Source organism: Geotrypetes seraphini, chromosome 2, assembly GCF_902459505.1.
Source record: "Geotrypetes seraphini chromosome 2, aGeoSer1.1, whole genome shotgun sequence".
Lineage (NCBI taxonomy): Eukaryota > Metazoa > Chordata > Amphibia > Gymnophiona > Dermophiidae > Geotrypetes > Geotrypetes seraphini.
Window position 1 is genome coordinate 6,626,035 of NC_047085.1, and position 27,141 is coordinate 6,653,175.

Genomic DNA, 27,141 nt, shown 5'->3' on the forward strand with positions numbered 1-27,141 from the left:
TTACAGGAATTACCAATGGACCAAAAGCCATTAGACATTTCAAAAATTTTGGAACAGTCGGACAGGGAAACCGTGACACCAGCAACTTTACTCCTCACAGTTGCCCTGGCACCAGATAAACAATGGCTATTAAGACTTTTCTTTAAAAATAAATTAAAAGAATTCTTGGGACACAAAATACAAATGTTTCCTGACCTGGCACGAGAAACCCAAAAACGACGTCGAGAATTTCTGATCCTAAAACCGGGAGTTATTGCGCTTGGGGCTTCTTTCTTTCTAAGACACCCATGTAAATGTGTGATAATATATCAAAAGCAAAAACACGTTTTCTTTGACCCTACACAACTGACTACCTTCTTGTCGGCTGCGCGCCTGAATGCAGGGACATCGTGAGAGCTCATTGAATTAATTTGGATATTTCCTGAATTTCCTGTTTTTTCTTTTTTTTCTTCTTATATTAATGCTCGTTGTTATTACTTCTTGGATCCATGATTTGTGGACTTGAGCTGGAGTTAAGCTATTTTTCTTTTTGATAGTGTTAAATATAACAAAATTTTGTATTTTGTATTCTTTAGATAACTCTATCTTTCTGTACAAGTGGATACTTGATATTTTTATGGAAATGTGATAAATAAATAATAATAATTAAAAAAAAAAAACGCTAGCGCAGCTTAGTAAAAGAAGCCCTTAGTGCGTGGTAAATCGGTTAGCGTACCTTAATAAAAGTATCCACAACTTCGCCTTTTTTTCAGACTTCGGCCCCTTATGTGATTGAGTTTGACACCCCTGATGTAAACCATTCTGAGCTCCCTTGAGAGAACATTACAGAAAATTGAAGAAATAAATATCTTTCAGTTGATACAGTTCTTTGATTTGAATCTTTCCAACTATATTACAGTCAAACCTTGGTTTGTGAACATAATTCATTCCGGAAGCATGCTTGTAATCCAAAGCACTTGTATATCAAAGGGAATTTCCCCCCTAGGAAATAATGGAAACTCAGACGATTCGTTCCACAACCCCAAAACTATACGTTCTTGTATTGTAAGACCTCGCTCGTTTAGAACAGTCACTACACTCTTGCAGTGCCAGAGGGAGAAGAACCATCGGCTCAGTTGTGATGTGTGTATACTGTATGTACTTGTATTGCAAGACATTGCTTGTCTATCAAGTGAAAATTTAATCAAATGTTTTGCTTGTCTTGCAAAACACTTGCAAACCAAGTTACTTGCAATCCAAGGTTTTACTGTATAACGTAGCAACCAGCCCCGTGAATCAAAAGAGAAGAAGGAACTTCATGATCCTCAGTTCTCAATCAAGTTTTATTTCATTACACTTTGGGATTAGCATTGATCAGTTTGGTACGAAAAGGTCTTGATTCTTTTGTGTCTACAAGCAATCATTATATTTCCTGTGCTCTAGGTTGCTCTCCAAGACTTTGTTGACGGACCTCTGCGTAGAGAGTCTTCTGCTACAAACCTAAAGAATGAAATCAAAGAGAAATCCTTGAAAGAGACTCATGTGTGAGCTGAGGAACTATCAATTTCACTGATTCTGTAAACTGCCTTGACCTGCTTGTTCAGACTGGATATGAAACATTAAAAATGAATGCTAATACCGATTCCTTAACGCTTTAAGGATATGTTTTAAAAACTCACTTATTTGTGGAATTTGCAATGGTTGATCATCCAAAATAGAGACATCTACATAACATAACTTTATTCTTCTATACCGCCATAATCAGGCGACTTCTAAGCAGTTCACACTGAAGAGAGCTGGACAATCAGCAAATTACAAAATGCAAATAATGAAAGTACTAGTATATAGGCTTATAGATGGAAAATATTTATAGAAGAATGCGTACTGTTGCAACCTAAGGGGTGGGATACACTATAGCCCTCCCCACAATATCTTCTATATTACAACTGTTTATTACCAAAAGTCTTTAGGCCCTCAGAGGTGCCACCAGATGCTCAATTATGTCTCATAGCAACTGGCTTTATGCCCCCTATCGTCATCGGGTCTCTTTAGTTTTTTAAAGTTTTTTTTGTGCAATGCTATATTTTTGTGTTAATTCAATAAATAGTTGATAAAAGTTAGAACTTATCTTGGGTGGTTCAGCCAAGAGGGATAGAGTACTGCCAACATGTTTCACCCTATTCGGGTTTCCTCAGGGCACAATCCCTACAATAAAACATAACTTAAGTGCTCAATGCTTACTAAAATTCATTGCATCAGCCAAAAACAACTAAACTATTGGCTTATCTCAGAACTGTGTGTGCTCTATACGACGTGGCCACCCAAATGAATGATCTAAGATGGCCGCGGCATCTATTGTGTCTCCTTAAATACTCTACATGCACAGCTGGGGCTGATGTCATCCAATCAGCTCGGGAATGCAGTGGTAACCACAAAACCGATGGTCCCAGGCTAGGCTTACTTGAACACAAATAAACACTCCTGCTCTTACAAAACTTAAGACACGCTGAAAACGTGCTGGGGATGTGGGGACCCAGTGAGACCTCACCAGAGGGATTGCCACTCGAGCTCCAGATTGAGCCCGTGGGGTATCACTGAATCTAATTGATAGATCCATCTCTGTTCAAGAAAGTTAAGCTTAGCTTCCAAATTCCCCTCCTCTTCCTGGCTGTCAATCACATCAATGATTCGCCATTTGATTTGATCTGTAGTGTGTTGTTTATCCAGCCAGTGTGGAACTAGTGGAGCTGTTAATGTCCCAGTGGATATCCGGGATTTATATTCATTTAATCTTAAATGAACCGGCCGTTTGGTGCGTCCCACATATACCAGGGGACACGGACAGACAATTACATAGACCACCCAGTTAGATTTACATGTGGTATGGACTCTGGCACGGATGGAACGTCCGGTGTGTGGGTCCTGCCAAACACTCCCTGCCAGGGTTTTGTCACACCACTGGCAATGGGAACACTGAGAGTGAACAGCTTGATCAGTGGTAAGATCCCTTCTACGGTTTAGCAATTGTCCTATGGTGGTACCCTTAGTATACGCTATTAGAGGGAATTCCTCCAGACCCCTAAGAGTTCTAAGTATGGGCCAATGTGTTCTAATGGAACCAACCACACTCCTAACTGCATCGGAAAAAGGAAGCACACACACCATCTGGGTGGTTCCCAACTCCTGATCCCTGCTTTTGGGGTTGTCCTGAAGCAACAGTTCCTGATTGGCATAGCGGGCCCTTACATATGCCTTGTGAATGGCCTTATCCGGGTATCCCCGAGCCCGGAATCTCTGGGTGATGTCCGTGGCAACCCCCTGGAAGTGGGATAAATCTGAACACAGCCTCCTAGCCCTAAGAAACTGACTAACCGGGAGATTATACTTAAGTTTGTAGGGATGGAAGCTAGAGAAGTGAAGTAGGGTATTCCTAGCTACTGCTTTCCTGTATAAGGTAGTGGAAAACGCGTCACCCTCCTTAAGAATGAGAATATCCAGAAACTCAATTTTAGTCAAACTATAAGATAAGGTAAACTGAATGTTCAAGTCAATGGTATTAATCCAATGTACAAATTTTTGGAGTTCTATATCCGTCCCTGTCCATAACAAGAATACATCATCTAAAAAATGTTTCCATAAGATGACATTCTCTTGGTATATTTTAGAAGGATATATGGCCTGCGCTTCAAGTTTGCCTACATAGAGGGTGGCCACAGAGGGAGCAAACGTCGCCCCCATGGCCACCCCCTGGATTTGTTTGTAGTACATATCATCAAATTTGAAATAGTTTTCTTGGATTACCCACTTAGCTAGTGTTGTAAGGAAGTCCGTAGGTATTCGCTGGGTTACCCTGCCTAGCTTCCAAGGTGTCCCTAATAACTTCCAAAGCCACAGATTGGGGGATTTTAGTGTAGAGGGATACTATGTCCAAGGTGGCCATATAGCATTGTGTGGGAACATGTTGTATAAGCCCTAATTCCCTAAAAAAATGGGATGAGTCTTTCAAATAGGATGGAACTTTAAACGCTGCCTCTTTCAAAAATATGTCAAGAAACCTGGACAATGGCTCCAACAGACTTGCCCTGGTATTAACTATAGGTCTTCCTGGTGGACAATGGAGATTCTTGTGGATCTTGGGCACGAATCGAATTTTGGGGGTAACAGGAAATTTCTCCAGAAGGAACTTGTATTCATGGTTGGTGATGTGCCCATCTTCGTACGGGCTCAATCTGGAGCTCGAGTGGCAATCCCTCTGGTGAGGTCTCACTGGGTCCCCACATCCCCAGCACGTTTTCAGCGTGTCTTAAGTTTTGTAAGAGCAGGAGTGTTTATTTGTGTTCAAGTAAGCCTAGCCTGGGACCATCGGTTTTGTGGTTACCACTGCATTCCCGAGCTGATTGGATGACATCAGCCCCAGCTGTGCATGTAGAGTATTTAAGGAGACACAATAGATGCCGCAGCCATCTTAGATCATTCATTCGGGTGGCCACGTCGTATAGAGCACACACAGTTCTGAGGTAAGCCAATAGTTTAGTTGTTTTTGGTTGATGCAATGAATTTTAGTAAGCATTGAGCACTTAAGTTATGTTTTATTGTAGGAATTGTGCCCTGAGGAAACCCGAATAGGGTGAAACATGTTGGCAGTACTCTATCCCTCTTGGCTGAACCACCCAAGATAAGTTCTAACTTTTATCAACTATTTATTGAATTAATACAAAAATATAGCATTGCACAAAAAAAACTTTAAAAAACTAAAGAGACCCGATGACGATAGGGGGCATAAAGCCAGTTGCTATGAGACATAATTGAGCATCTGGTGGCACCTCTGAGGGCCTAAAGACTTTTGGTAATAAACAGTTGTAATATAGAAGATATTGTGGGGAGGGCTATAGTGTATCCCACCCCTTAGGTTGCAACAATAATGAAAGTACAACATATTACTCAAAAAATAGTGTGACTTCTGTTTAGGAGATAAATATATCAAACAATACAGTTTTAATTTCTTTCCAAAAGGCCCCGTAGGTCAGCCTGGCTCCATTGATGTAGTGCCATAACTACGACTGCTGTTTACTTTCTTGAAAAAGGACTTGGATTTACAGCCAGTGATCCTTGGGTATGCAAATAAATTACAATCTCTGGTTTTCTTTATAGGGCTATAGAGCACGAAATGAGGTAGAAGATAGGTAGAAGCTAATCCCCAAACCAACTTAAAACAAATGCAAGAAAACTTAAACATTATTCGTGCCTCCATAGGCAACTAGTGCAACAGCCTATAGTACGGACTAACATGGTCGCTTTTCTTCAATCCAAATATCAGGCAGACAGCCATAGTCTGTACTATTCTTAATTTTCTCACTTTTTTTTTTTTTAGGTAAACCGAAATGATGGAAGGACTCGTAGCTAAAACCCTAACCTTATACCTAGAAAACCACAACTTACTTCACCCCACACAATCCGGTTTCAGAACCAACTACAGCACTGAGACCCTACTAGGAATACTCATGGACACCGCTAGACAACACCTCAGCACAGTCAAGAAAATGCTGATCATACAACTAGACCTCTCCGCAGCCTTCAACCTGGTAGACCATGACATCCTTCTCCAAACACTAAACTCAATAGGAATATCAGGCAAAGTACTATCATGGTTTGAAGGCTTCCTATAATCCAGAACTTATAGAGTTAAAACAAACAAAGAAAAATCAGAACCATGGTCCAACCCCTGCGGATTCTACAGTCCTACAGGATCACCTCTGTCGCCCACACTCTTCAACCTGTAAGAATATAGGAACATAAGAATTGCTGCTACTGGGTCAGACCAGTGGTCCATCCTGCCCAGCAGTCCACTCACGCGGCGGCCCTCTGGTCAAAGACCAATGCCATAACTGAGACTAGCCCTACCAGCGTACGTCCTTGTTCAGTAGGAACTTGTCTAACTATGTGTTGAATCCCTGGAGTGTGTTTTCCCCTATGACTGACTCCGGAAGAGTGTTCCAGTTTTCCACCACTCTCTGGGGGAAGAAGAACTTCCTTACATTCGTACGGAATCTATCCCCTTTTCAGCTTTAATAATAATAATAATAACTTTATTCTTGTATAGCGCAATACCATGGAAGTTCAATGCGGTTAACAATAGAAGAGACTGTACATATACAGCGATGATACATATTACAGTGTTGTTACATTTACAGAGATGTTACATAAATAGCAGTAATAAAAAGGCATATACTAAAGAAGAGACTGTACGTATACAGCGATGTTACATGTTATAGCGGTGATACATTTACAGTGGTGTTAAATGTGAGGCAATGAAAAGGCAGGGCAATTAGATAAAACAGAGATTGAGAAAGAGAGGCCATAGTGGCTTGGGAGGGGGGCGTAGTCAGAGGGAAAGGAGGCATATCGAGGTCAGGAGGGTGCAGGGAAGGAGGGAAGGCAGCGTTAGCGGAATTTGTCGAAGAGGTAGGTTTTTAGTGACTTCCTGAACAGGTGGTAGGGCGGGGAGTTGGAGAGTGCCCTCTCGTTCTCCCTACCTTGGAGAGGGTGAACAACCTATCCTTATCTACTAAGTCTATCCCCTTCAGTACCTTGAATGTTTCGATCATGTCCCCTCTCAATCTCCTCGAGGGAGAAGAGGCTCAGTTTCTCTAATCTTTCACTGTACGGCAGCTCCTCCAACCCCTTAACCATCTTAGTCGCTCTTCTCTGGACTCTTTCGAGTAGTACTGTGTCCTTCTTCATGTACGGCAACCAGTGCTGTATGCAGTACTCCAGGTAAGGGCGCACCATGGCCCGGTACAGCGGTATGATAACCTTCTCCGATCTTTTCGTGATCCCCTTCTTTATTATTCCTAGCATTCTGTTCACCCTTTTTGCCACTGCAGCACATTGCACGGACGGCTTCATCCACTTGTCGATCAGAACTCCCAAGTCCCTTTCCTGGGAGGTTTCTGCAAGTACCGCCCCGGACATCCTGTATTTGTGCATGAGATTTTTGTTACCAACATGCATCACTTTACACTTGTCCACGTTGAACCTCATCTGCCATGTCGCAGCCCATTCCTCGAGCCTGATTATGTCACGTTGTAGATCTTTGCAATCCCCCTGCGTCTTCACTACTCTGAATAACTTCGTATCGTCCAAAAATTTTATCACCTTGATTGTCGTACCTATGTCCAGAATGTTTATGAAGATGTTGAAGAGCACGGATCCAAGTACCGAGCCCTGCGGCCCCGCTGGTGATGCTCTTCCAGTCCGAGTATTGTCTATTTACCTTCACTCTGTTTCCTATGCTCCAGCCAGTTTTTAATCCATGTGAGTATTTCACCCTCTATTCCATGGCTTGCAATTTTCCGAAGTAGTCGTTCATGCGGAACTTTGTCGAATGCCTTCTGAAAGTCCAGATGTACAGTGTCGACCGGTTCGCCCTTGTCTATCTGTCTGTTCACTCCCTCGAAGAAGTGCAGCAAGTTTGTCAAACAAGATCTGCCTTTGCTGAAATCGTGCTGGCTGGTTCTTAGACCGTGTCCGTCAAGGTGATCAATGATGTGGTCCTTTATCAGTGCCTCTACCATCTTTCCCGGTACCGAGGTCAGACTCACCAGTCTGTAGTTTCCCGGGTCTCCCATCAAACCTTTTTTGAAGATTGGCACCTTCCAGTCTTCCGGAATCTTTCCCATTTTGATCGACATATTGGCTATCAATTGAAGCAGTTCAACTATGGTCCCTTTCAGTTCCTTGATGACACTCGGCTGGATGCCATCCGGTCCCGGGGATTTATCGCACTTGAGCCTATCAATCTGCCTGCATACCTCTTTTAAACTGACCGTCAACCCTGTCAGTTTCCTGTTTTCACTTCCCGCATATAGCCTGATGGGTTCCGGTATGCTGTGTATATCCTCTTCAGTAAATGCAGATGAAAAAAATGCGTTCTGCCTAGACAAACAAGGCCTAACCTCCTACAACTATGCAGATGACATCATCATTCTCCTCCCCTTCGACCAACCAGCGCCCACCATGATAGACACAATAAAAAGAACACTTGAAACAGTAGCAAAATGGATGACAGAACACAAACTAAAACTTAACCCAGACAAAACAATCTAATCTAATCTAATCTAAATCTTGGGTTTATATACCGCATCATCTCCAACTGGTGGAGCTCGACACGGTTTACATGGTTAGGAAGCAGCGGAACTCCAGTGGGTTTATAAAAGTAAGTAAGAGAGAGGTTAAGTGTGATAATAATGGGGAGGGGACGGGTTACATTTTGGAGAAGAGCCAAGTCTTCAGAAGCTTACGGAATGGTAGAAGGGGGCTCAAGTTGCGGAGAGGGGAAGGGAGACTGTTCCAGAGCTGAGCGATTCTGAAGTGGAGGGAGGACCCGAGTTTACCGACGAGGGAGATACCTTTTGAGGAGGGGAAGGATAGTTTTAATTTTTGCGTGGATCTGGTGGAGAGTGGATTTGAGGAATTCCAGGATAGAGGAATAAGAGGTGGAAGGATGCCGTGGAGCATCTTGAAGGTTAAGCAGGCACATTTAAAATGGATCCTGGAGATGACAGGAAGCCAGTGCAGCTTGGACAGGAGCGGAGAGGCATGGTCAAATTTGTTTTTTGAGAAGATAAGTTTGGCCGCGGTGTTCTGTATTAGTTGGAGTCTATGGAGGCTTTTCTTTGTTAAGCTAAGGTAGATGGAATTGCAATAGTCCAATTTGGAGAGGATGATGGACTGTACGAGCACGGCAAAGTGTTTTTGGTGGAAGCAGGACCTCACTTTCCTCAGCATGTGAAGGCTGTGAAAGCATGTTTTTATCAGGGAGTTGAGGTGGTCGTTGAAGGATAGCGAGGAATCTATGGTGATGCCCAGAACTTTGCTAGAGAACTCTAGTTGTAGAGAGGTGCCTGTGGGCAGTGGGATGGAGGTGGGTAAATGATCAAGTTTGGGGCCAAGCCAGAGTAGTTTGGTTTTGGATTCATTTAGTTTCATTTGTACGGCAAGAGCCCAGGATTGAAGTTTGGTTATGCATGAAGAGATGTTTGCTGCGAGATTGGTGAGGTTTGCGTCGGTCTCGAGGAGGATCAGGATATCGTCAGCGTAAGTGTAGAGAATTTCTAGGGGGAAAAGGTGTAGGAGGTTCAGGGAGGACATATAAATGTTGAAGAGGATAGGGGATAGGGGGGAGCCTTGTGGGACTCCACATGTCGGTTTCCACGGGGGAGATGAGGTACCATTCTTGGTGACGATGTAAGAGCGAGAACGTAAGAAATTCGAGAACCAGTCCAGGACCGTGGAGCTGATGCCTATCTCGGAGAGTAGGAGGATTAAAATGTCATGATGGACAACGTCGAAGGCTGCGGAGAGGTCGAATTGGAGTAGAACGGCAAATTTTTTGTGGGAGTGGAGTTGTTGGATCTTCGAGGTTAGGGAGGCCAGGAGGGTTTCAGTATTGAACTTGGGTCTGAAGCCGTATTGATACGGTAGGAGGATAGAGAATCTTTCCAAGTAGGCTGAGAGTTGGGAGGAGACAATGGACTCAAGCAGTTTGGTTAGGAGTGGGATGTTTGCTATAGGGCGATAATTGGATGGGATGGAGGGGTCTAGGTCAGCCTTCTTCAGTAGGGGGGGTCAATGCAATGTGTCCCATTTCAGGTGAGAAGAGGCCTGATAATAGGGCAGAATTTATGAGTTTGGTGAGAGATGAGATGGCCTGTGTGGGAATTTTCTCAAATAGATAGGATGGAAATGGATCCAAGGTGCAGTTACAGGATTTCAATTTCAGGCAGAGTTTGAGGACATGCGATTCGGATACTTGCTCAAAGGCAGTCCAGGATCTATTGACTGGGACAGGGGTGATGAGATTTGGAGTGGGATTAGGGGTGGCGAGTACTAGGGAGTTGTAGGAAACTGCGGGAGGGAAGGAGCTTCTTAAGGTGGTGACCTTTCCATTGAAGAAGTTTGCTAGTAGATCGGCTGATGGGGAGGAGGGGAGTATGGAAGGGTTGGTGTTGGGGATTAGGGAGCGCCAGATATTGAACAGCATGCTGTTCTGATTGTTTGATCTCGAGATCTTGTCACCATAAAAGTTTTTCCTAGCGCTTTTGAGTGCGTTGTTGTAAAATTTAATGTTGACTCTCCAGATTTGTTTGTCTGTGGGGGATTTAGATTTTTTCCAGATGCGTTCCAGGGATCGACATTTTTGTTTTAGTACCCTGTGGTGTGGGAGGTACCAGGGGGCCTTACGGGAGTAGGTGACGGTTTTGGTGGAAAGCGGGGCAAGAGAGTGGTAGGTGGATTCTGAGAGAGTAATCCAGTTGTGCCAGTTGGTTACAGAATCTGGAGGCTTAGGCTTGGATGAGAGATTGTCGAGAAATTTGGACCAGAACTGATCACTTGAAATTTTCTTGCGGAAAGTAATGGACTTAGAGGTATGGGGTGAGGTTCCAAGGTGTGACATGAAGATGGGGAGGGAGAAGGTTCCTAGGAAGTGGTCGGACCAGGGGACGTGGTCCCAACGGATGTCATCGATCAAAGTTTTGTAATCCGTGAGATCGAGGAAGCTGATGATGTCTAGTGTGTGGCCTCTATCGTGGGTTGGAGAGGGGGCGGGGGGGAGAGAAGCCAAGGGAAGAGAGGAAATTATTGAAATCAGATGCATCCTTGCTGGTGGTGTCATCGAGGTGGAGGTTGATGTCACCGATGATCAGAAGTCTTTGGAACTTAAGGAACGCGTTAGATATGGTCTCGTAAACAAGCTCGGAGGAATTGCTCCAGGGGATGGGCGGGCGATATAATGATAAGATACCCAGTGGGTGAAGATGGAGCTCATCGTTGACTGAGGCTAACATTTATTCGAGTGAGCGATGGCTGCCTTTTTCGAGAAGCTGAACATCAAAGAAGGATTTGTAGAGGAGTGCCAGTCCACCTCCTTTTCGGTTTAATCTAGGAGAAAAAAGGCCTTGGTAGCCCAGGGGGCAAAGTTCGTTTTGTGTAAAGAGATCGTCTTTGGTGATCCAGGACTCTATGATGCAGAAGAATCCAGGATCAGAATCCGCGAGGAGGTCTTTCACAATGTGGGTCTTGTTGCATACGGATCTGGCGTTGCAGTAGAGTAACGGGACTGGGGTTAGAGAATCTGGGGCGAGGTTGGGAAGGTTGGCGGGGGGCACAGGCTTTAAAGAGGCGAGGTTGGCTTTGCGGGGTTTTTGTTTGTAAGAGTGACTTCTGGTGCGCAACAGCGTGGGAATTTTGAGGTCGGGGCAGGTAATAGTGACATTTGGGGAATCTGGTAGATTAGGGGAGGGGGGTATCAGACAGAGGGTGATCTTAAGAGAAGAGCAGAGAAGGAGGAAAAGGAGCCAGAGGGGAGGCTTCATGGTGGAACTTGGGGAGCCTTTTAAGCTGAGAGGCAGGGCTAGTCAGAGAATTTGCCAGGAGGAGGGGAAGGGGAGAAGAAGGTTGAAAGAAACAGGCTGTGCAGTTAAAGATAAGACAGGAAAAATGTTTTGTTTTTTTTTTTTTTTAATTAAAGTTTTTTTTAAAGTTAAAAGTACGCGTTGTCAATTAGAAGGTTGGGCAGGGGCAGCCGGGTTGAGAATTGAGGAGCAGCACCTGAAGGCAGAGGGCTGCTCCCGAAGAAATCAGTTGAGTTTGGCAGGGGCTTCAGGAGGCGGAGCTGGACTCCCACGCGGCCCGAAGTACCTTCCTGCGGCAGGAGAAGCAGTTTTTTCGTTGGGGCAGCTCCCGGTTTCAGTGGGGCTGCCCTGAAGAGAAAAGCTGTGTGTGCTGTTCTGCAGGGGGCTTCGGGAGGCGGAGCTGGACTCCCACGCGGCCCGAAGTACCTTCCTGCGGCAGGAGAAGCAGTTTTTTCGTTGGGGCAGCTCCCGGTTTCAGTGGGGCTGCCCTGAAGAGAAAAGCTGTGTGTGCTGTTCTGCAGGGGGCTAGAAAACAGCATAACCCCAACCTTAACAAACCTAGTAATACTCGATCTCATACCCCATACAACCCACGCTAAAACTCCTTGGAGTACTGATTGACAGAGGCTGCACCATGCAACCCAAATCAACAAAATAATAAAAATATCATTCACAACTATGAGAAACCTAAGACAAGTTCGACAACCAGATTATCTTAGAAAAAAAAGTTCATTCTACTCCTTATGTATTTCCAAATATCATGACAACTCATATGTTATCCGCCTTATTTATTTAGCAGTATGACAATTCTTACGTAATCCGCCTTGAACCGCAAGGTAATGGCGGAATAGAAATCACTAATGTAATGTAATAAACGATATTGCAGTAGTCCAATACTGATAGAACCAAAGACTGCACCAATAATCTAAAAGATAAAGGGTCAAATTATTTTTTAATGGTCTTTAATTTCCATAGTGCATAAAAGCACTTCTTTACCACTATATTCATGTGTTCAACCATAGTCAGATGTGTGTCTAATGTGATTCCTAATATTTTGATAGTTTTAGAGATTGGGTAATCATGACCATTTAGACGTAACGATATTCTAGTAATTTTATCCTTTGGGTTTGCTAAGAAAACTTTTGTCTTTTCTGTATTTAATTTCAATTTGAAGTTGATTGGCCATTGTTCTATTTCAGTCATAATATAAGAAATGCGTTCTAAAATTTCATTAGTTATGCTATTCAGAGGAATTAAAATAGAAATATCATCAGCATATATGTACTGGTAATAGTTTAAATTTAACTTTTGCAGTAGATGTCCTAAGGATGAGATGTAAATATTGAATAGTATAGGAGAAAACGGGGAACCTTGGGGTACCCCCGAAGAGTTTTACCATGAGCTAGAGTAATTCCCATCACTAACCACTCGGTATGATCTTTTTGTTAGAAAACCCTGAAACCAGTTCCTCTAGGCATTGTAACATTATTTCATTGGCAACTAGATCAAAAGCACTACTAAAATCTTTTATTTACTAAATTTTTATACCGTCAGAATCTCAGTGGTTTACAAAACTAACATACATAAAATATAAAATGCAAATACAAGAAACAAAACTTAATATTAACATACAGAGCTGTGCAAAAGATTTGCATCACCTCCGAGTAATACATTGTTCCGTCTTTCTTGCTGGATCACAGCAATATTTCTGATGCCTACTGCTGCATATTATATACTGACGTGTTCAGAATTTTATTCTCTATCACCCTGTGCATTTTAAATTGATTTAGGACAGGGGTGCCCAATATGTCGATCGCGATCGACCAGTCGATCGGGAAGGCAACGCGAGTCGATCGTGGAGCCCATCCCGGGTTCCGTGATAGACTCGTGTTGCCGTCCCGATCGACTGGCCGATTAGCCTTCCTCTCCCCGAGGTTCCCCACTGGTCATCATTTCACGCACCCCCATTCTCGCTGCACCTTTCCTTGCCCGACTGCCAGAACTCGTCTTCCCTCTCTCGCTTTCTCGCGTAGACAATCTTTGATAGACTGGGGGATGATGTCACTTCCTTCGGGAGAAGGCGGGAGGGAGGTCTAGGGAAGTCATGACCCTGGAGAGCTGAGTGCCGGCTGCCCCTGGCGGAATCGACAGAGCCGCCAGACTAGAGAAAGGCGGTCGGGAGCAGGAGGTGCTCTGCCCAAAAATGCAAGAACTGCTGCTGCTGCTCTGACGTCTTGAGCCTGAAAATGGGAAGTTGAGGGGGGGGGGAGCTAAGCATTCTTGTAAGTGCCGTGCTGAATGGAGACTGGAATGGCTCTCATGGAAGGATTTATAGACTGGCTTTTTCTTTTCCTCGGCCCTGGCTGTCCGGAGATTTGGGCCTGCAGAAGCCTTGCGCTGACCAGCATTCCTCTCTCCTGACATCGGAGAGGAATTTCTGGGCCAGTCAATCGCTGCCTGGCTGGCCCGGAACTTCCTCTCCAACATCAGAATTGAAGGGGAGTGGAACGCTGATCAGCGCAAGGCTTCTGCAGGGAGAGCTTGGGGCGGCGGTGGCTTGGAGGCCTGTTCCCCGGTGGTGGCGGCAAACCTAGTGGCTTGGGGGAGGGCAGTGATAAAGAAACAAAGGGGGCAGGCAGAGAGACAGAAAGAAGTGGGGGCAGGGAGACAAAGAAAGAAGGGAAACAGAAAGAAAGAAGGAACAGGGAGATAGAAAGAAAGTGGGCATGGAGAGAAAGAGAAAGAAAGAACAGGAGGCAGGGAGAAAGAAAGAAGGGGGCAGGGAGAAAGAAAGAAAAAGTTGGGGGAGAGAATGAGGTCTGGAGGAGAGAAAGCATATAGGAGGCTGAAAGAAGGGAAGAAATTTTGTATGCAGGAGTGGGCTGAAGTCAGAAGATGTCAGAAGAAGAAGTGCAGCCAGAGTGAAGTGAGAAGAAGTCAGAAGAAGTAAGAGCAACCAGAGACTCATGAAATCACCAGACAACAAAAGTAGGAAAAATGATTTTATTTTCAATTTAGTGATCAAAAATGTGTCCATTTTGAGAATTTATATCTGCTGTCTATATTTTGCACTATGGTTCCCTTTTACTAAACCTCAATAGCAGTTTTTAGCGCAGGGAGCCTATGAGCGTCGAGAGCAGCGTGGGGCATTCAGTGCAGCTCCCTGCGCTAAAAACTGCTATGTGGTTTAGTAAAAAGGGAGGGGGTTTATTTGTCTATTTTTGCATGGTTGTTATTGAGGTGACATTGCATAGAGTCATCTGCCTTGACCTCTTTGAAAAAATCCGGAATATGAATGATAATTAACATTTTCTCTGCCTTTCAGTGTGCTTGTTGGTAGATCATTTTGGCTTGGTCATTTTAAAAGTAGCTCGCAAGCCCAAAAAGTGTGGGCACCCCAGATTTAGGACTTCAGATTTAAGACTTGTAATGCATAAACTGCAGAATGTTGAAAAAATGTTGCTATTTCGCGTCAAAATCGTCCAATCAGATCACTCCGTTTTCAACCAATGGCATTTGTTTTGAGGAACATTCACACGCATATATGGCGAAGTGGGAAAATCAGTTTTCATAACTGTCTGCTATTCCAGTGACAGCATAATTGCAACATAGGAAAAGTTAGAAATCTTTCCAAAGAAGAACGCATGACGGTGGTTGTATGTAATGAAGAAGGCTATTGCAGCCATGGTGAAGTGCAATCAAAGTACAGTCATATGCTTGCTCAGTAAGAAAAAAGAGACAGGAAATGTGACTGACAGGGCTCGAAGTGGAAGGCCACACAAATCTACTGTGCGAGAGGATAGGGTTGTTCGCTGGATCTCAGTGACAGATCGCAAACTTGGCAGCCAAATGGCAGAAAATGTGTTCAGTGAACGTATCTGCCTCAACAACACATCGGCGGTGCCTGGAGTTTTGCCTATGTGGCTGTAGAGCAAGAAAGAAGCCGTTGTTAACGGCGATGCAAAGAAAGCGACGGTTTGAGTAGGCCAGAAAGTGCAGCATGTGGACTCCAGAGGTGTGGGAAAACATTCTCTTCAGGGATGAGAGTACTTTCTGTGTGTTTGGAGGCCAGTGCAACACATTTGTAAGATGGTTTAAGAATGAGGCTTTCAAACCATAGTGCCTGGACTTGACTGTAAAGCAAAAATCATGGTCTGGGGCTGTTTGTCAGCTTTCAGGTGATTGATGGCATTATGAACGAAGCCAAGTATCTCTCCACTTTGGAAAACGTAATGGTTCCGTTTGCAAGGAGTCTCTTCCAGGGTGACTTCCACTTCCAGGATGACAATGCGCCCTGCCATAGGGCAAAAATGGTGACAAAGTGGATGACATCGAGCCATATTCAGCGACTGGAATGGCCAGGGCAGTCACCAGATCTCAATCCAATTGAGAATTTGTGGAATAATCTTGCTGTCAAGGTGTTCAGAAAACACCCAAAAACAAAGGTCGAGTTGACTGAAGCACTGATTAATGCTTGGCACCATGAACTTCGAAAATTGATTCACTCCATGCCTCAACGCTGCAAGAACAAAGGCTGGCCCAACGTACGTTGTTAGAATAGCAGAAAATAACCAGCCCTTTTCAGGGCTACCTCCTCTTGAAGGGAGGAACAGTTAAAAAACAAATAAACTTAGTACGTATTGAAATAGCAAACATAATGCATTTACGAAATATCAACATTTTTCGAAATTCTGCAGTTTAGGCATTTCAAGTCTTAAATCAATTAAAAATGTGCTGGGTCATAGAGCATAAAATTCTGAACACGTCAGTATATGTAGCAGTAGGCGTCAGAAATATTGATCTGATCCAGCAAGAAAGGCGGAACAATGTATTACTCGGAGGTGAAGCAAAACTTTTGCATGGCTCTGTACATATAGCATCAAATGTCGCCCATGGCGACCGTATCAATAAAAGCTATGTCAATAACCAATAAAGCAGTTTCAGAAATAAGTGTCAACAAAGAACTTTGTCTTAAGTAATTGCTTAAAAGCCAACCTTATTTGGCCAGATAACTTATTCCACAGGGACATCCCTGCAATCGTAAACATGCTCTTCTCTGTTGATATAGAATTTGCACTTATAGGGGACTGACATGCTAATTTCATGCTAGCAGCAGATCGTAAATCTTTCCCAGGCTTATATATCTCCTATAGATTTTTTTTTTTTTTTTTTTTGCAGCTATTATATCAAGTGGGCAAAATTGAAATGAACACATTTACAGAATTGGAAAAGCATTTTAGCCAACTGTTTGATGGACACTTCAAGGGCCGTGCATTGAAGACCACTGATGTAGTATAATTAGCTTTTCAGAAAGCTTTTGACAGACTTCTAAGAAAATTAAACGTCATGGGATAGGAGGCAATGTCATTGGTCATCAGATAAAAAACAGAGTGTAGTGTTAAATGGCCATTTTTCTCAGTGGAGGAGGGTGAATAGTGGAGTGCCACAGAGATCTGTTCTGGGACATATTTATAAATGGTCTGGAAACTGGAACAAAAAGTGAGGTGATTAGAGGGTCTTTTTACTAAGGCGCGCTAAAATGCTAAGGTGCCCATTCTATATTCTGTTAGCATGCGCTAATCTTTAGTGTGCCTTAGTAAAAGGACCCCTAGATTTGCAGAGGACACAAAACTATTCAAAATTGTCCAAACCCATGAGGGCTGTGAAAAATTGCAGGAAGACCTTAGGAAATTGGAAGACTTTGCATCCAAGTGGCAGATGAAATTTAATGTGGATAAATGCAAAGTGATGCACATTGAGAAGATTAATCCGAATCAGTTACCGGATGCTAGGGTCCACCTTGGGGGTTAGCGGCCAAGAAAAGGATCTGGGTGTCATGGTAGACACAACGCTGAAATCATCCGCCCAAAGAGCAAACAGGATGCTAAGAATTCTTAGGAAAGGGATGGTGAAGAATATGACAAATATTATAATGGCTTGGAATCCCTCCATGGTGTGACATCTCCTTGAGTACTGCTTTTTGTTCTGATCGCTGTATCTCAAAAAACTGTTGAAGTTGGCTGGGGCATTCTGAGGGAACTTAGATGGAAATACTTTTCAAACAAATAGAAGGAAATATTTTTTCATTCAAAGAATATTAAAGCTCTGGAACTCGTTGCCACAGGATGTGGTAACAGTGGCTAGCTTAGCTGGGTTTGGATAAGTTCCTGGAGGAAAAGTCCATAGTTTGCTACTGAGACAGATGCTGCTTCCCTGGTGTCAGTAGCATAAATGGTGCTACTTTTGGGGGGTTTGCCAGGTTCTTGTGACTTGAATCGGACCATTGGTGTGACCCAATTTATTTTTACCCAGTGGCATAGTAAGCGGGAGGTGCGAAAGGGGTGGTCCAGGCGCCATGTTGGTGGGAGGCTGGCACCCCTCCTCCTCTCTGCCTCTCCCCACCTCTTTCCATTCCCCCCCTTCATCGCACACATGCCCCCTTCTCTTCCCCATACCTCTAGTTAAAGTTGTTGTTCGCGGAGGTCAACGATGCGCTTCTCACCACCCCATTGGCTCTTCCTCTGATGTCACTTCCGGGGGCCGCACATAGGAAGTGACATCAGAGGGTGAGCTGACGGGGTCACGAGGAGCAACAACTTCAACTAGAGATATGTTGGAAGAGAAGAAAAGGGCAGGCCAGAGTGGGAAAGGAGCGGGCGCCTCTCACTACTCTTACCCATTCTCCATCACCTCCGTTGTATCTGTCCCTTCCCCCTGAAGCCATCTCTTTTCCAACCTGAAGAGCCCTTACCTCTACAGCCTTTCTTCCTATCCTCTTTATTATTTTGGTCGCTTTTTTCTGAACCTTTCCTAATTTCACGTAATCGTTTTTGAGACACCGTACTCAAGGTGAGGTCACACCACGGAGAACAACAGAGGCGCTTATTTGCCATCCCTTTCCTAAGAATTCCTACCATCTTCTTTGCGTTTTTTATCTGCCACCACACATTGGACATAAATTCAGGGTATCTTCTACCAGGACGCCTAAATCTTTTTCTTGGGCGCTGACTCCAAAGATGGGTCCTGGCATCTGTTGACGAGAGCCTACAACAGTTAAGCAGTTCAGAGGCTGAACCCAGTTACTTACACGAGTTCTCATTGCCGTTCTCCATTGCAGGATACACCTCCACCTCACACAGCGTCAGGTACTCTGTGCGGTCAGGAATAACCACAGTGACGTAGCGACCTTCCATCCCGCCACAGCACAGCTTGAACACAGAGCCCTGGCTGACATCGGTGATTTTGCCGCATCTGAAAATTGCAGACAGAACCATAAAGAGTGAGTTAGAGAGAGACATGCGCTGAGACATTTTCAGGCAGTTCCTGTGCTAAGAAGAAGGGGAGGGTTCAGAGGCTGAGAAGTGAGGTACATTCTACTCAGACAGATATAGCCAGAAATATGCTATGATAAAGGCTCAGGATTACTGAGAGGGGAGGGGAGTCTCAAAAGGTAAAGAAAGAGACACTTTGCTCCTTAATCTGGCCCTACCGTCCTGTCACTGAAGGATAAAAGAGATGGGTAGGAGTAAAGCAGACACTAGATTGTGACCAACCTGACTTAGCTCTGGGCCTCTCAAAGCGCTCTGAATGGGCTATTTGTGACCTGCATTGATGATGTGCCAGAGGGAAGTCCTAGCGGGGCAGGATGCGAGCAGCACATTCAAAGCGCTGTCTGTTCAAGGCCAACCACCGCCGTTACTGCTGCTTTGAGAGGCTCAGAGCTATGTCAGGTCTTAGGGTGGGAGGGTCGGTGGGGTGCTGCTGCATAGGGGGATGGGAGGGAGGGATTGAAAACTACTGCACAGGGAGATGGGAAGGAGGTGAGGATGGAAAGCAGCTACTCAGGGGGATGGGAGGGGGAGAAAAGATGGCGCACATGGAAATAAGAGGAGAGAGAAAGGGGTGGAGGAGGGGAAAGGAGAGATGAAACAAAGAGGTAGAAAGAGTTGAGAGGGATAAATCCTGCATATGGTGGAGGGGAAGGAAACATGCACGGAGAAGAGAGAGAGGGAAATGTTGGACATAGTGTGGAGGGCAGGGAGAGATGGCGCATGGGGAGAGAGAAAGAAATGTTGCACATGATAATGGAGGGGAGGAAGGGAATGATGCTGCAAGGAGGGGAACAGAAAGATTTGCCCCAGGGCACAAGGAAGGAAGAGAGAGAGAGAGAGAGAGAGTTGGTAGACAGTGGGAAAGAAACAGAAGTGGTGGCTATGGCAGTGGAAGGTAGAAAAAAATGTATTTTCTATTCTGTGATTACAATATGTCAGATTTGAACTGTGTATCCTGCCAGAGCTGGTGTTAGACAGACAGCAAGCGTGAGAGAGGAAAAGTCTTTTTTGTTTGTTTTATTTACACCAGAGCTCCGGCGTGGGGTTGGAGAGGGAAAAGAGGGATGGGATAGGTGAAAAGGCTACAAAATAAACCCACCAGGACATTTTGGGGGAGGGGGGAAAACCCCTGATTGGGCGGGAAAAGTGAATTGAGTCAAATCGAATCGAAAAATAGACTCAATAAGCCAAATTGAAAAAAATTATTTCCAAATCAGGCAGCAGTAGCCCACACGGCAGAACAAAGAAAACTACCTAAGTTTCGCTGCTCTATTCTAAAGTGGAAGAAAAGAGAGGAAGGGTTTATGCGCAGAACAGAGTGCTCTTCTCCGCCTTCTCTTTCCCTCTAGAAACATCCCCAGTCCGCACTGGATTGCTTAAAAATACTGAGATGGGAGTAAAAATTTTATTATTTTTTAAAGTACAACAGTGTAGTACATTTGATTGAATACAGAAAAATATTTCTGAGATTACAGCATTTTATACAAGTGGAGGGACATAATCGAAAGGAACGTCTAAGTCCGTTTTCGTCTAAGTCACAAGTCGTCCAAAGTAAAAAAACAGCCTAGAACACATTTTTGAAAAATACATCCAAAATTTTTTTTGTTTTGAAAATCGTCTAACTATACGTCCTGCCGATCTGATTGTCCAAGTTGATAAATCGTCCATCTTTATACCACATTTTCGTCCAACTTTTCATCCAAGTCCAAAACGCCTAGAATAAACCCTGTTGGACGTGGGAGGGATCTGCAAAGTGATGGACTGAACACCCAGACATGGCACCTAAATAGTGGGATACCTTACAGGGCACTGCTGTGAACTTTACAAAAAGGGTGCCATGTCTTCTCCTCCCTAAAGCTCCCTTTTAGGTCACAGTGAGCCCCCAAACTACCTCCAGAATCCCCTAGACCCACTTATCTACCACCCTAATAGCCCTTATGGCTGCAGGAGCCACTTATATGCCAGTAAAAAAGGGTTTTGGGGGTGTATAGGGGAGTGCACAATGTTTAAGTATCAATGCAGTGATTACAGGGGCTTATGGGCATGGGTCCTCCTCTCCATGAGTCCCTAACCCACCCCCAAGGTGGCTTAAGCCACCTCTGTGCTGGACGACTAGGCTTTCCTATGCCAGGCTGCCAGGTGATGATGGTCTGGAGGCTGAATTTTAAAGATGTGATTACGATTTTTATGGGGTTGGGGGGTCGGTGATCACTTGGGTAGTATGTAGGGGTCTGTTTTATGTGTTTGCAGTGCTTATCTGGTGACTTTAGGTGGGTTTTTGTGACTTAGACCATGTTTTAAATGGTCTAAGTCACAACGTCCAAGTTCCGTCGATCGTCGGGTGTATAACTTTCGGTTATACATGCTGTACGACTAAGTCTAAGCCAGCCCACGTCCCGCCCAACTCCCGCCCTCGACACTCCTCCTGAAACGCCCCGTTTAGCTTTGATCGTTCAGCGGCACTGTGAAGGCCTAGATCGTTTAGAAATACGTCCAAAACCCGTTTTTATTATCAGCACTTGGACGTATTTGGACAAAGTTCGTCCAAGTGCTGACTTAGGCCGGTTTTTAGACGTTTTTCTCTTTCGATTATGAGCCCCTTAGTATATAGAACCATAACTTTACCCATCCACCCTTCTATCAATTATTAATAATACAAGACAACTGTACTTATTACATTGATATGAAGAATTAATATCAATTTCTCAATTACCTCTCCCTCCCCCACCCCACCCCCCATCCCGGATGTGTAAGGAAAAACTTAGAAGAAAAGTACATAAACCATTAATGTGAAGCAGCAAATAAAGCCAATGGACCCCTTACTTTGTTAGATGAAACATTGGACCCCAAACATTCTGCGTTCATTCTCTCATATTTCTATGTATTACATACCATTTGTCCACCAAAAAGTGTAGTTTAATCTATCATGGCTTTTTTCCAGTTTTTCGTGATCAATTGAACAGCTATTCCAGTCAAAACCAGGAAAAGACGGCTTTTATATTTATCAAGGGAAGGTTTAGCGTGTAACATAGTACCACAAATTATGGCTTCATATGTCAAGGGAATATATGATTCTAAACAATATTTATTTGTCCCCAAATTGACTTCCAGAAACTAAATATCAGTGGGCATAAAATAACAGATGATCTCTTTGATAAATCTCTCTGAACCCTCCCCACCTTGCTTATCACTGATGTTACCTGCTATACCTCTGACATATTTCCGGACTTTTCCTAACCTCTCTTGGGTCACCAATTTAATTTGAAATTTGTTATAAATGTACCTGACAATACTTTCTGTAACATCGCTGTATATGTACAGTCTCTTCCTCTGTAAACCGCTCTGAACTGCTTGTGGTATTGTGGTATACAAAAATAAAGCGATTATTATTAGATTTGGAACGATCTAATTTTTGCAAACGAACTGGGGTCCAAAAAGTCCTATGTAGTAAAAATAACCATGTTTGCCTCATAGATGCTGACGCTGTACATTTCAGCACTGGATTGCTTATAAATACTGAGATGGGAGTGAAGAGGAAGCAGGGAAAGCTCTTTGAATGGTGTCACTTGTACATTTGGGCTGTTTGGCTTTTCCTCTGCAGCAGATTCAAAAGGACCAGGATTAGTATTTAAAAAATTGAGAGCAAAAGGGAGAGAGGGAGGATGTGAGGTACATGAGGGGGTTGTGTGCAAAACTGTGTGTGTTTGTGGGGGGGGTAAGGTTGCAATTTTTAGGCCACAAAAATCCAGCCATATGGCCCCGCCCCATTCTGCCCCAGCCTCTCCCAGTTCCGCCCCCACAAACCTCCTCTCTTCTTCTCTGACAAGATTCGGCCCTGTCTGGAGGGCCTGGAGCATACGTGGGTGTATATGGCGTCATCCGTGCATGCTGAGATGCCCTCCAGATGTGGCCGGAACCTGTTGGAGCTTTCCAAAGCCCAGACAAACTGCCGGGTTTTGGAAAGTCAAAAGAGGACATGTCTGGGTTTCCCTGGGGGGGGAGGTAGAAATAGAAGAACAGATGACTAGGCCAGACAGCATGAGGACTAGAAGAGGAAGACATTTATGAGATAGCCTGAGATAATGTTGGATGGAGCAGAGCTGATGATGGATTGTTTTCTCCATGATATAATCTAGAGAAGATAAGGAGAGGCTGGAGGGTAAAGAGAGAGGGAGAGAGATACTTATTGGAAGGGAAGAAGAGGTTTAAACACACACACAGGAGACTGATGGGGGTGGAACAGGAAAAGACCTATGAGTTAGAAACACAGAAAAATGAAGGCCGATAAAGACCATATGGCCTATCTAGTCTACCCAACCATGCCATGTAATATCCCTTCCTCTCCCCCAGAGAGCCAACATACTTTTTCCCAAGCTTTCTTTAATTCAGATACAATTTTTCTATGCATCACCTTCACCAAGAAGTCACTCCACGCATTCACCACCCTCTCCATGAAAAACTATTTTCTGAAGTTGTCCATTCCCTTTCATCTTCATCCTATGTCAGAGTCTCCTTTCAATTGAAAGAGACTCTCCTCTTGCACATTTATGCCTCTGTCATTCCCCCTCCCATCTTTCCTCCAAAGTATATATATTGAGCCCTTTAAGTCTGACCCCATAGGTTTTATGATGAAGATCATTTTAGTAGCTGTCCTTTGGAGGAAGGGGAAAGTATACTAGAGGTTGACTTGGGTAAACATCAACCTGAGACTGGACAACTGGGGAGAAAGGATAATTAGGAGTAAAAAAGTCAGACCAGATGGGATTAGAAGAACATTATAGGCCTCCGTTCCTTTTTCTTCACACACACCCCACCCGTCCATCAGCACCTCTTTCCTTCTCCCCCTGTCCAGCAGTAGGCGTCCCTTCCTTTTTCTCCCTCCCTCCTCCTTCTTATCCCTATGATACACTTACCTTGCTCTGCCCCTGATCAGAGGTTCCTGACAGCTGCCCAGTTGCACCCATTGGAAAAGTTCCCTCTGCCGCATCCCGCACCCCTCCTGATGCGACTCCCGCTGTCTTTCTTTCTGTCTGTCTCTGGCCCCCTTTGTCTGTCTTTCTTTCTGTGTATCTCCCTCCCCTGTGTCTTTCTTCTTTTCTGTCTCCCTTCCTCCCTTTGTCTGTCTGTCCGAAGCAGCATTCCCTTCCCCTCTATTTCCCTCCCCCCACACCAGTTCCCTGTGCACCTGCCCCTGTGTCTTTCTTCTTTTCTTTCTGTCTCCCTTCCTCCCTCTGTCTGTCTGTCCAAAGCATAATTCCCTCCCCCTCCATTTCCCTCCCCCCACACCAGTTCCCTGTGCACCTGCCCCTGTGTCTTTCTTCTTTTCTTTCTGTCTCCCTTCCTCCCTCTGTCTGTCTGTCCAAAGCAGAATTCCCTCCCCCTCCATTTGCCTCCCCCCACACCAGTTCCCTGTGCAGCAGCATTAGCGTTTCCTCTACCCCCCTTTTCCTTCCCGCGGTCCCAACTACAAATGCGGTCCTGAGTGCTTTGCCGCCCCCCCTTCCCTTCCCACGGGCCCGACTACACATGGCGATTCAAGCAGCGTGTGCAGCAGTCTTCACACGCTGCTTCGGGTCCTTCTACTGCCCTGATTTACTCTGGCACGTCCCTAATGAAATCATCAGAGACGCGGCAGAGCAAATCAGGGCAGTAGAAGGCCCCGAGTGGAAAGTTGCTGGGCTCCTCGGTGGGGGCGCTGAGCGGCCGCGATCCCTCTCCTCCCAGACCCCCCCCCCCCCCGCTGGAGGAACGGAGATTGGTCCCGGCTTCTGGAGGTGATTGGTGGCTAGTGACGTATTAGCGCGCATGCGCACTCCTGCGACTACAGACCTACTGATCACGGAAGCACGCAAATAGGAGTGCGCATGCGCGTCTAGCCTTTTATTATATATAGGATAGGATAGGATAGGATATATAAGGATATAAGGATAAGGATATAAGGATAGGATAGAATAAGTGAAATGAAATGGTTGAAATGGGGTGAAAACAGGAAGTGCAAGGAAGAGGGGATAGCTTTAGAAAGAAGAGGATCAGTGATAGGGCCACAAAGGGGGCGGCTGTTGAGCAAGAAAGGAGGAGATTGATGGAGAAGCAGCCCAGTTAGGTGGAGAAGAAGTGCTGTGAGAGGACTTCCAGAAACAGAGATGGCTTCATTGGTAATACCTTGCTGGGAAGGTGTTTGCAAACTTCAGGAAAGGGGAACTTAAATAGGTAAGCTCAGAGAGTTTAAGGATATTTTTTCCTTATTTATTTTGCTTTCTATCTCGTTGTTCCCAAAGAGCTCAGAACCGGTACAAGTTTACGATACAAGTTGTTATCCTAACTTGACACATACTAGGGGTCTAATATTAATATACTGTACATAATATACAGTTTACCGGTTACAATTTGCCATAAAGTCGCTGTTACAGTTCAAAGGCTTGCATTTAAAGAGGCTATTTTACAATTGCTAAAGTATCAGTATAAAGCACGGCTAACGGACACAGGAAGCCTCAGTTCAGACTTAAATTCTCTCCCTCCCACCCCCTCTCTTTATCCCTCTTTCTTGGAATTCCTCAAACCCTAATACCACCAGATCCTCCCACCAATTAAAACTATCCTTCCCCTCGCTAAAAGGCATTTCCCACACAGGAAAGCTAGGGACCTCCCTCCACTTCAAAATCACTGAGCTCTGGAACAACCTTACCTCCCCTCTTCGGAACTTGAGCTCTCTCCAAGTTTTCCGCAAACATCTGAAAACCTGGCTTTTCTCAAAAAATGTAAGTCTCCCTCCAACTTAGGAATCAAGGAAACTCTTATATCTTGGCATCCCAAGTCCTCTAAATTTTCTTCACACTTCTTCCTCTAACCCTCTGTTATAGTTCCTTCCTATTTCTCCTACTGTAAACCGCGTCGAGCTCTACAAACGTGGAGATGATGCGGTATACAAACCTAAGGATTAGATTAGATATTCTGCTTATTACTGAGCTAATTTCTGATTTATATGCTCATGAACTAATTAGAAGGCTATAGGATTTCTATGAGCATCGGAGCAGTTACTGCCGTTGCTACGCGTTAATAAAGAATGGGGTTAAACATTACCAAAGTCTAACCATAACTAGCAATCTTAGGGGACTTTAGTGTACATATTCCTGCTTCCTTAACAAAGAAATCACCAATATTAAGATGAAGATGGGGGCTATCCATGTTTGATTTCTCCCATTTGGTGAGAGGTCGTATGTGTGTATTTAGTGCAAAGAGCTCCTAGCACTCAAGGAATGGGTCTGATCTCTTAGGCTCGAATAGCAGACTTGGAGGAGCTGATGGAGACAGGTACATAGAGGAGACCTACAGGGATGTTGTAGAGAAAGCCCACCTCCAGTCCGGTAGCCTCTTCTGCCTTGGAGGAAAGAGGTCTTCTTAAAGGAGAGCATCACCCTGTTGAAGTAGGAAGTAATCCTGTAGCCAGGACCTGCTCACCAGGGGATGCAATATTCTTTTGCACTAAGGATGTGTCTCCAGGGGTTTCTGGCCAGGAGGGAAGGGTTAGGATGGCCATTGTAGTGGAAGATTCAATCACTAGTCATGTAGATAGCAGGGTGGCTGGTGGACGTGAGGAACACTTGCTCACTTGCCTGCCTGGTGCGAAGGTGGTGAATCTCAAGCATCACCTAGATTTTAGACAGTGCTGGGCAAGGAGCCTGCTCTCTGGGTACATGTGAGCACCAATGACATTGGAAAATGGAGTAGTGAGGTTCCGGAAGCCAAATTTAGGCTCTTAGGTAGGAAATTAAAATCTAGAACCTCCAGGGTAGCATTTTCAGCCCGTGCTCCCTGTTTCATGCTCAGGACCCAAGAGACAGGCAGAGCTCGGAGTCTCAATGTGTGGATGAGGCAATGATACAGGGAGAATGGTTTTCAATTTGTTAGGAACTGGGGAAGGGGGAGTCTATTCCGCAAAGATGGGCTCTACCTTAACCAGGGTAGAACCAGGCTGCTGGCGTCAACAACTTAAAAGGAGACAGGGCAGCTTTTAAACTAGAAACTGAGGAAAGGCCGACAGTCACTCAAAAGAGCATGGTTCGGAACAAGGTATCTTAAAAAGATATCAGCTTAATAGGGAAGAAAGGACATCCTGATAGCGAGGGTGCAACGGAGACCATAGCAGACCAGATGCAGTGGTGTAGCTGGGGAGGTTGGTACACCCTGCTCTTCCCCATTCCCCCCTGCACCATATGGCCCCCACCCCACCTCATGAAAAGTTCACCGGTGCGAGCAGCATTCCACCTGCTGCTTACACCGGCCTCGGGTCTCTTCTGATGTCACGTCCTGGTCCCCCAACTAGCAAGTGATGTCAGAAGGGAGCCGAGGCCAGCGTGATGAGCAGGTGGAAGATGCTGCTCGCACTGGCGATCATTTCAAGAGGTCTGCTGGGGGGT

The 27,141-nt window shown here is 44.8% G+C and overlaps 1 protein-coding gene across 2 annotated transcripts in view; it reads right to left on the reverse strand.

Moving 5' to 3' along the window:
- Positions 1–1,303: 1,303 nt before the first annotated feature.
- Positions 1,304–27,141, reverse strand: part of LOC117355534 (fucolectin-5-like) — a 59,651-nt gene continuing 33,813 nt past the window's right edge. For both annotated transcript variants that reach the window (XM_033934235.1, XM_033934234.1), the window contains exons 4-5: positions 18,481–18,644; positions 1,304–1,479 (exon numbers count right to left, since the gene is read on the reverse strand). In XM_033934235.1, the coding sequence (XP_033790126.1) occupies positions 1,472–1,479; positions 18,481–18,644 (172 nt within the window). In that variant the 3' untranslated portion in view covers positions 1,304–1,471. The remainder of the gene's footprint in view (positions 1,480–18,480; positions 18,645–27,141) is intronic.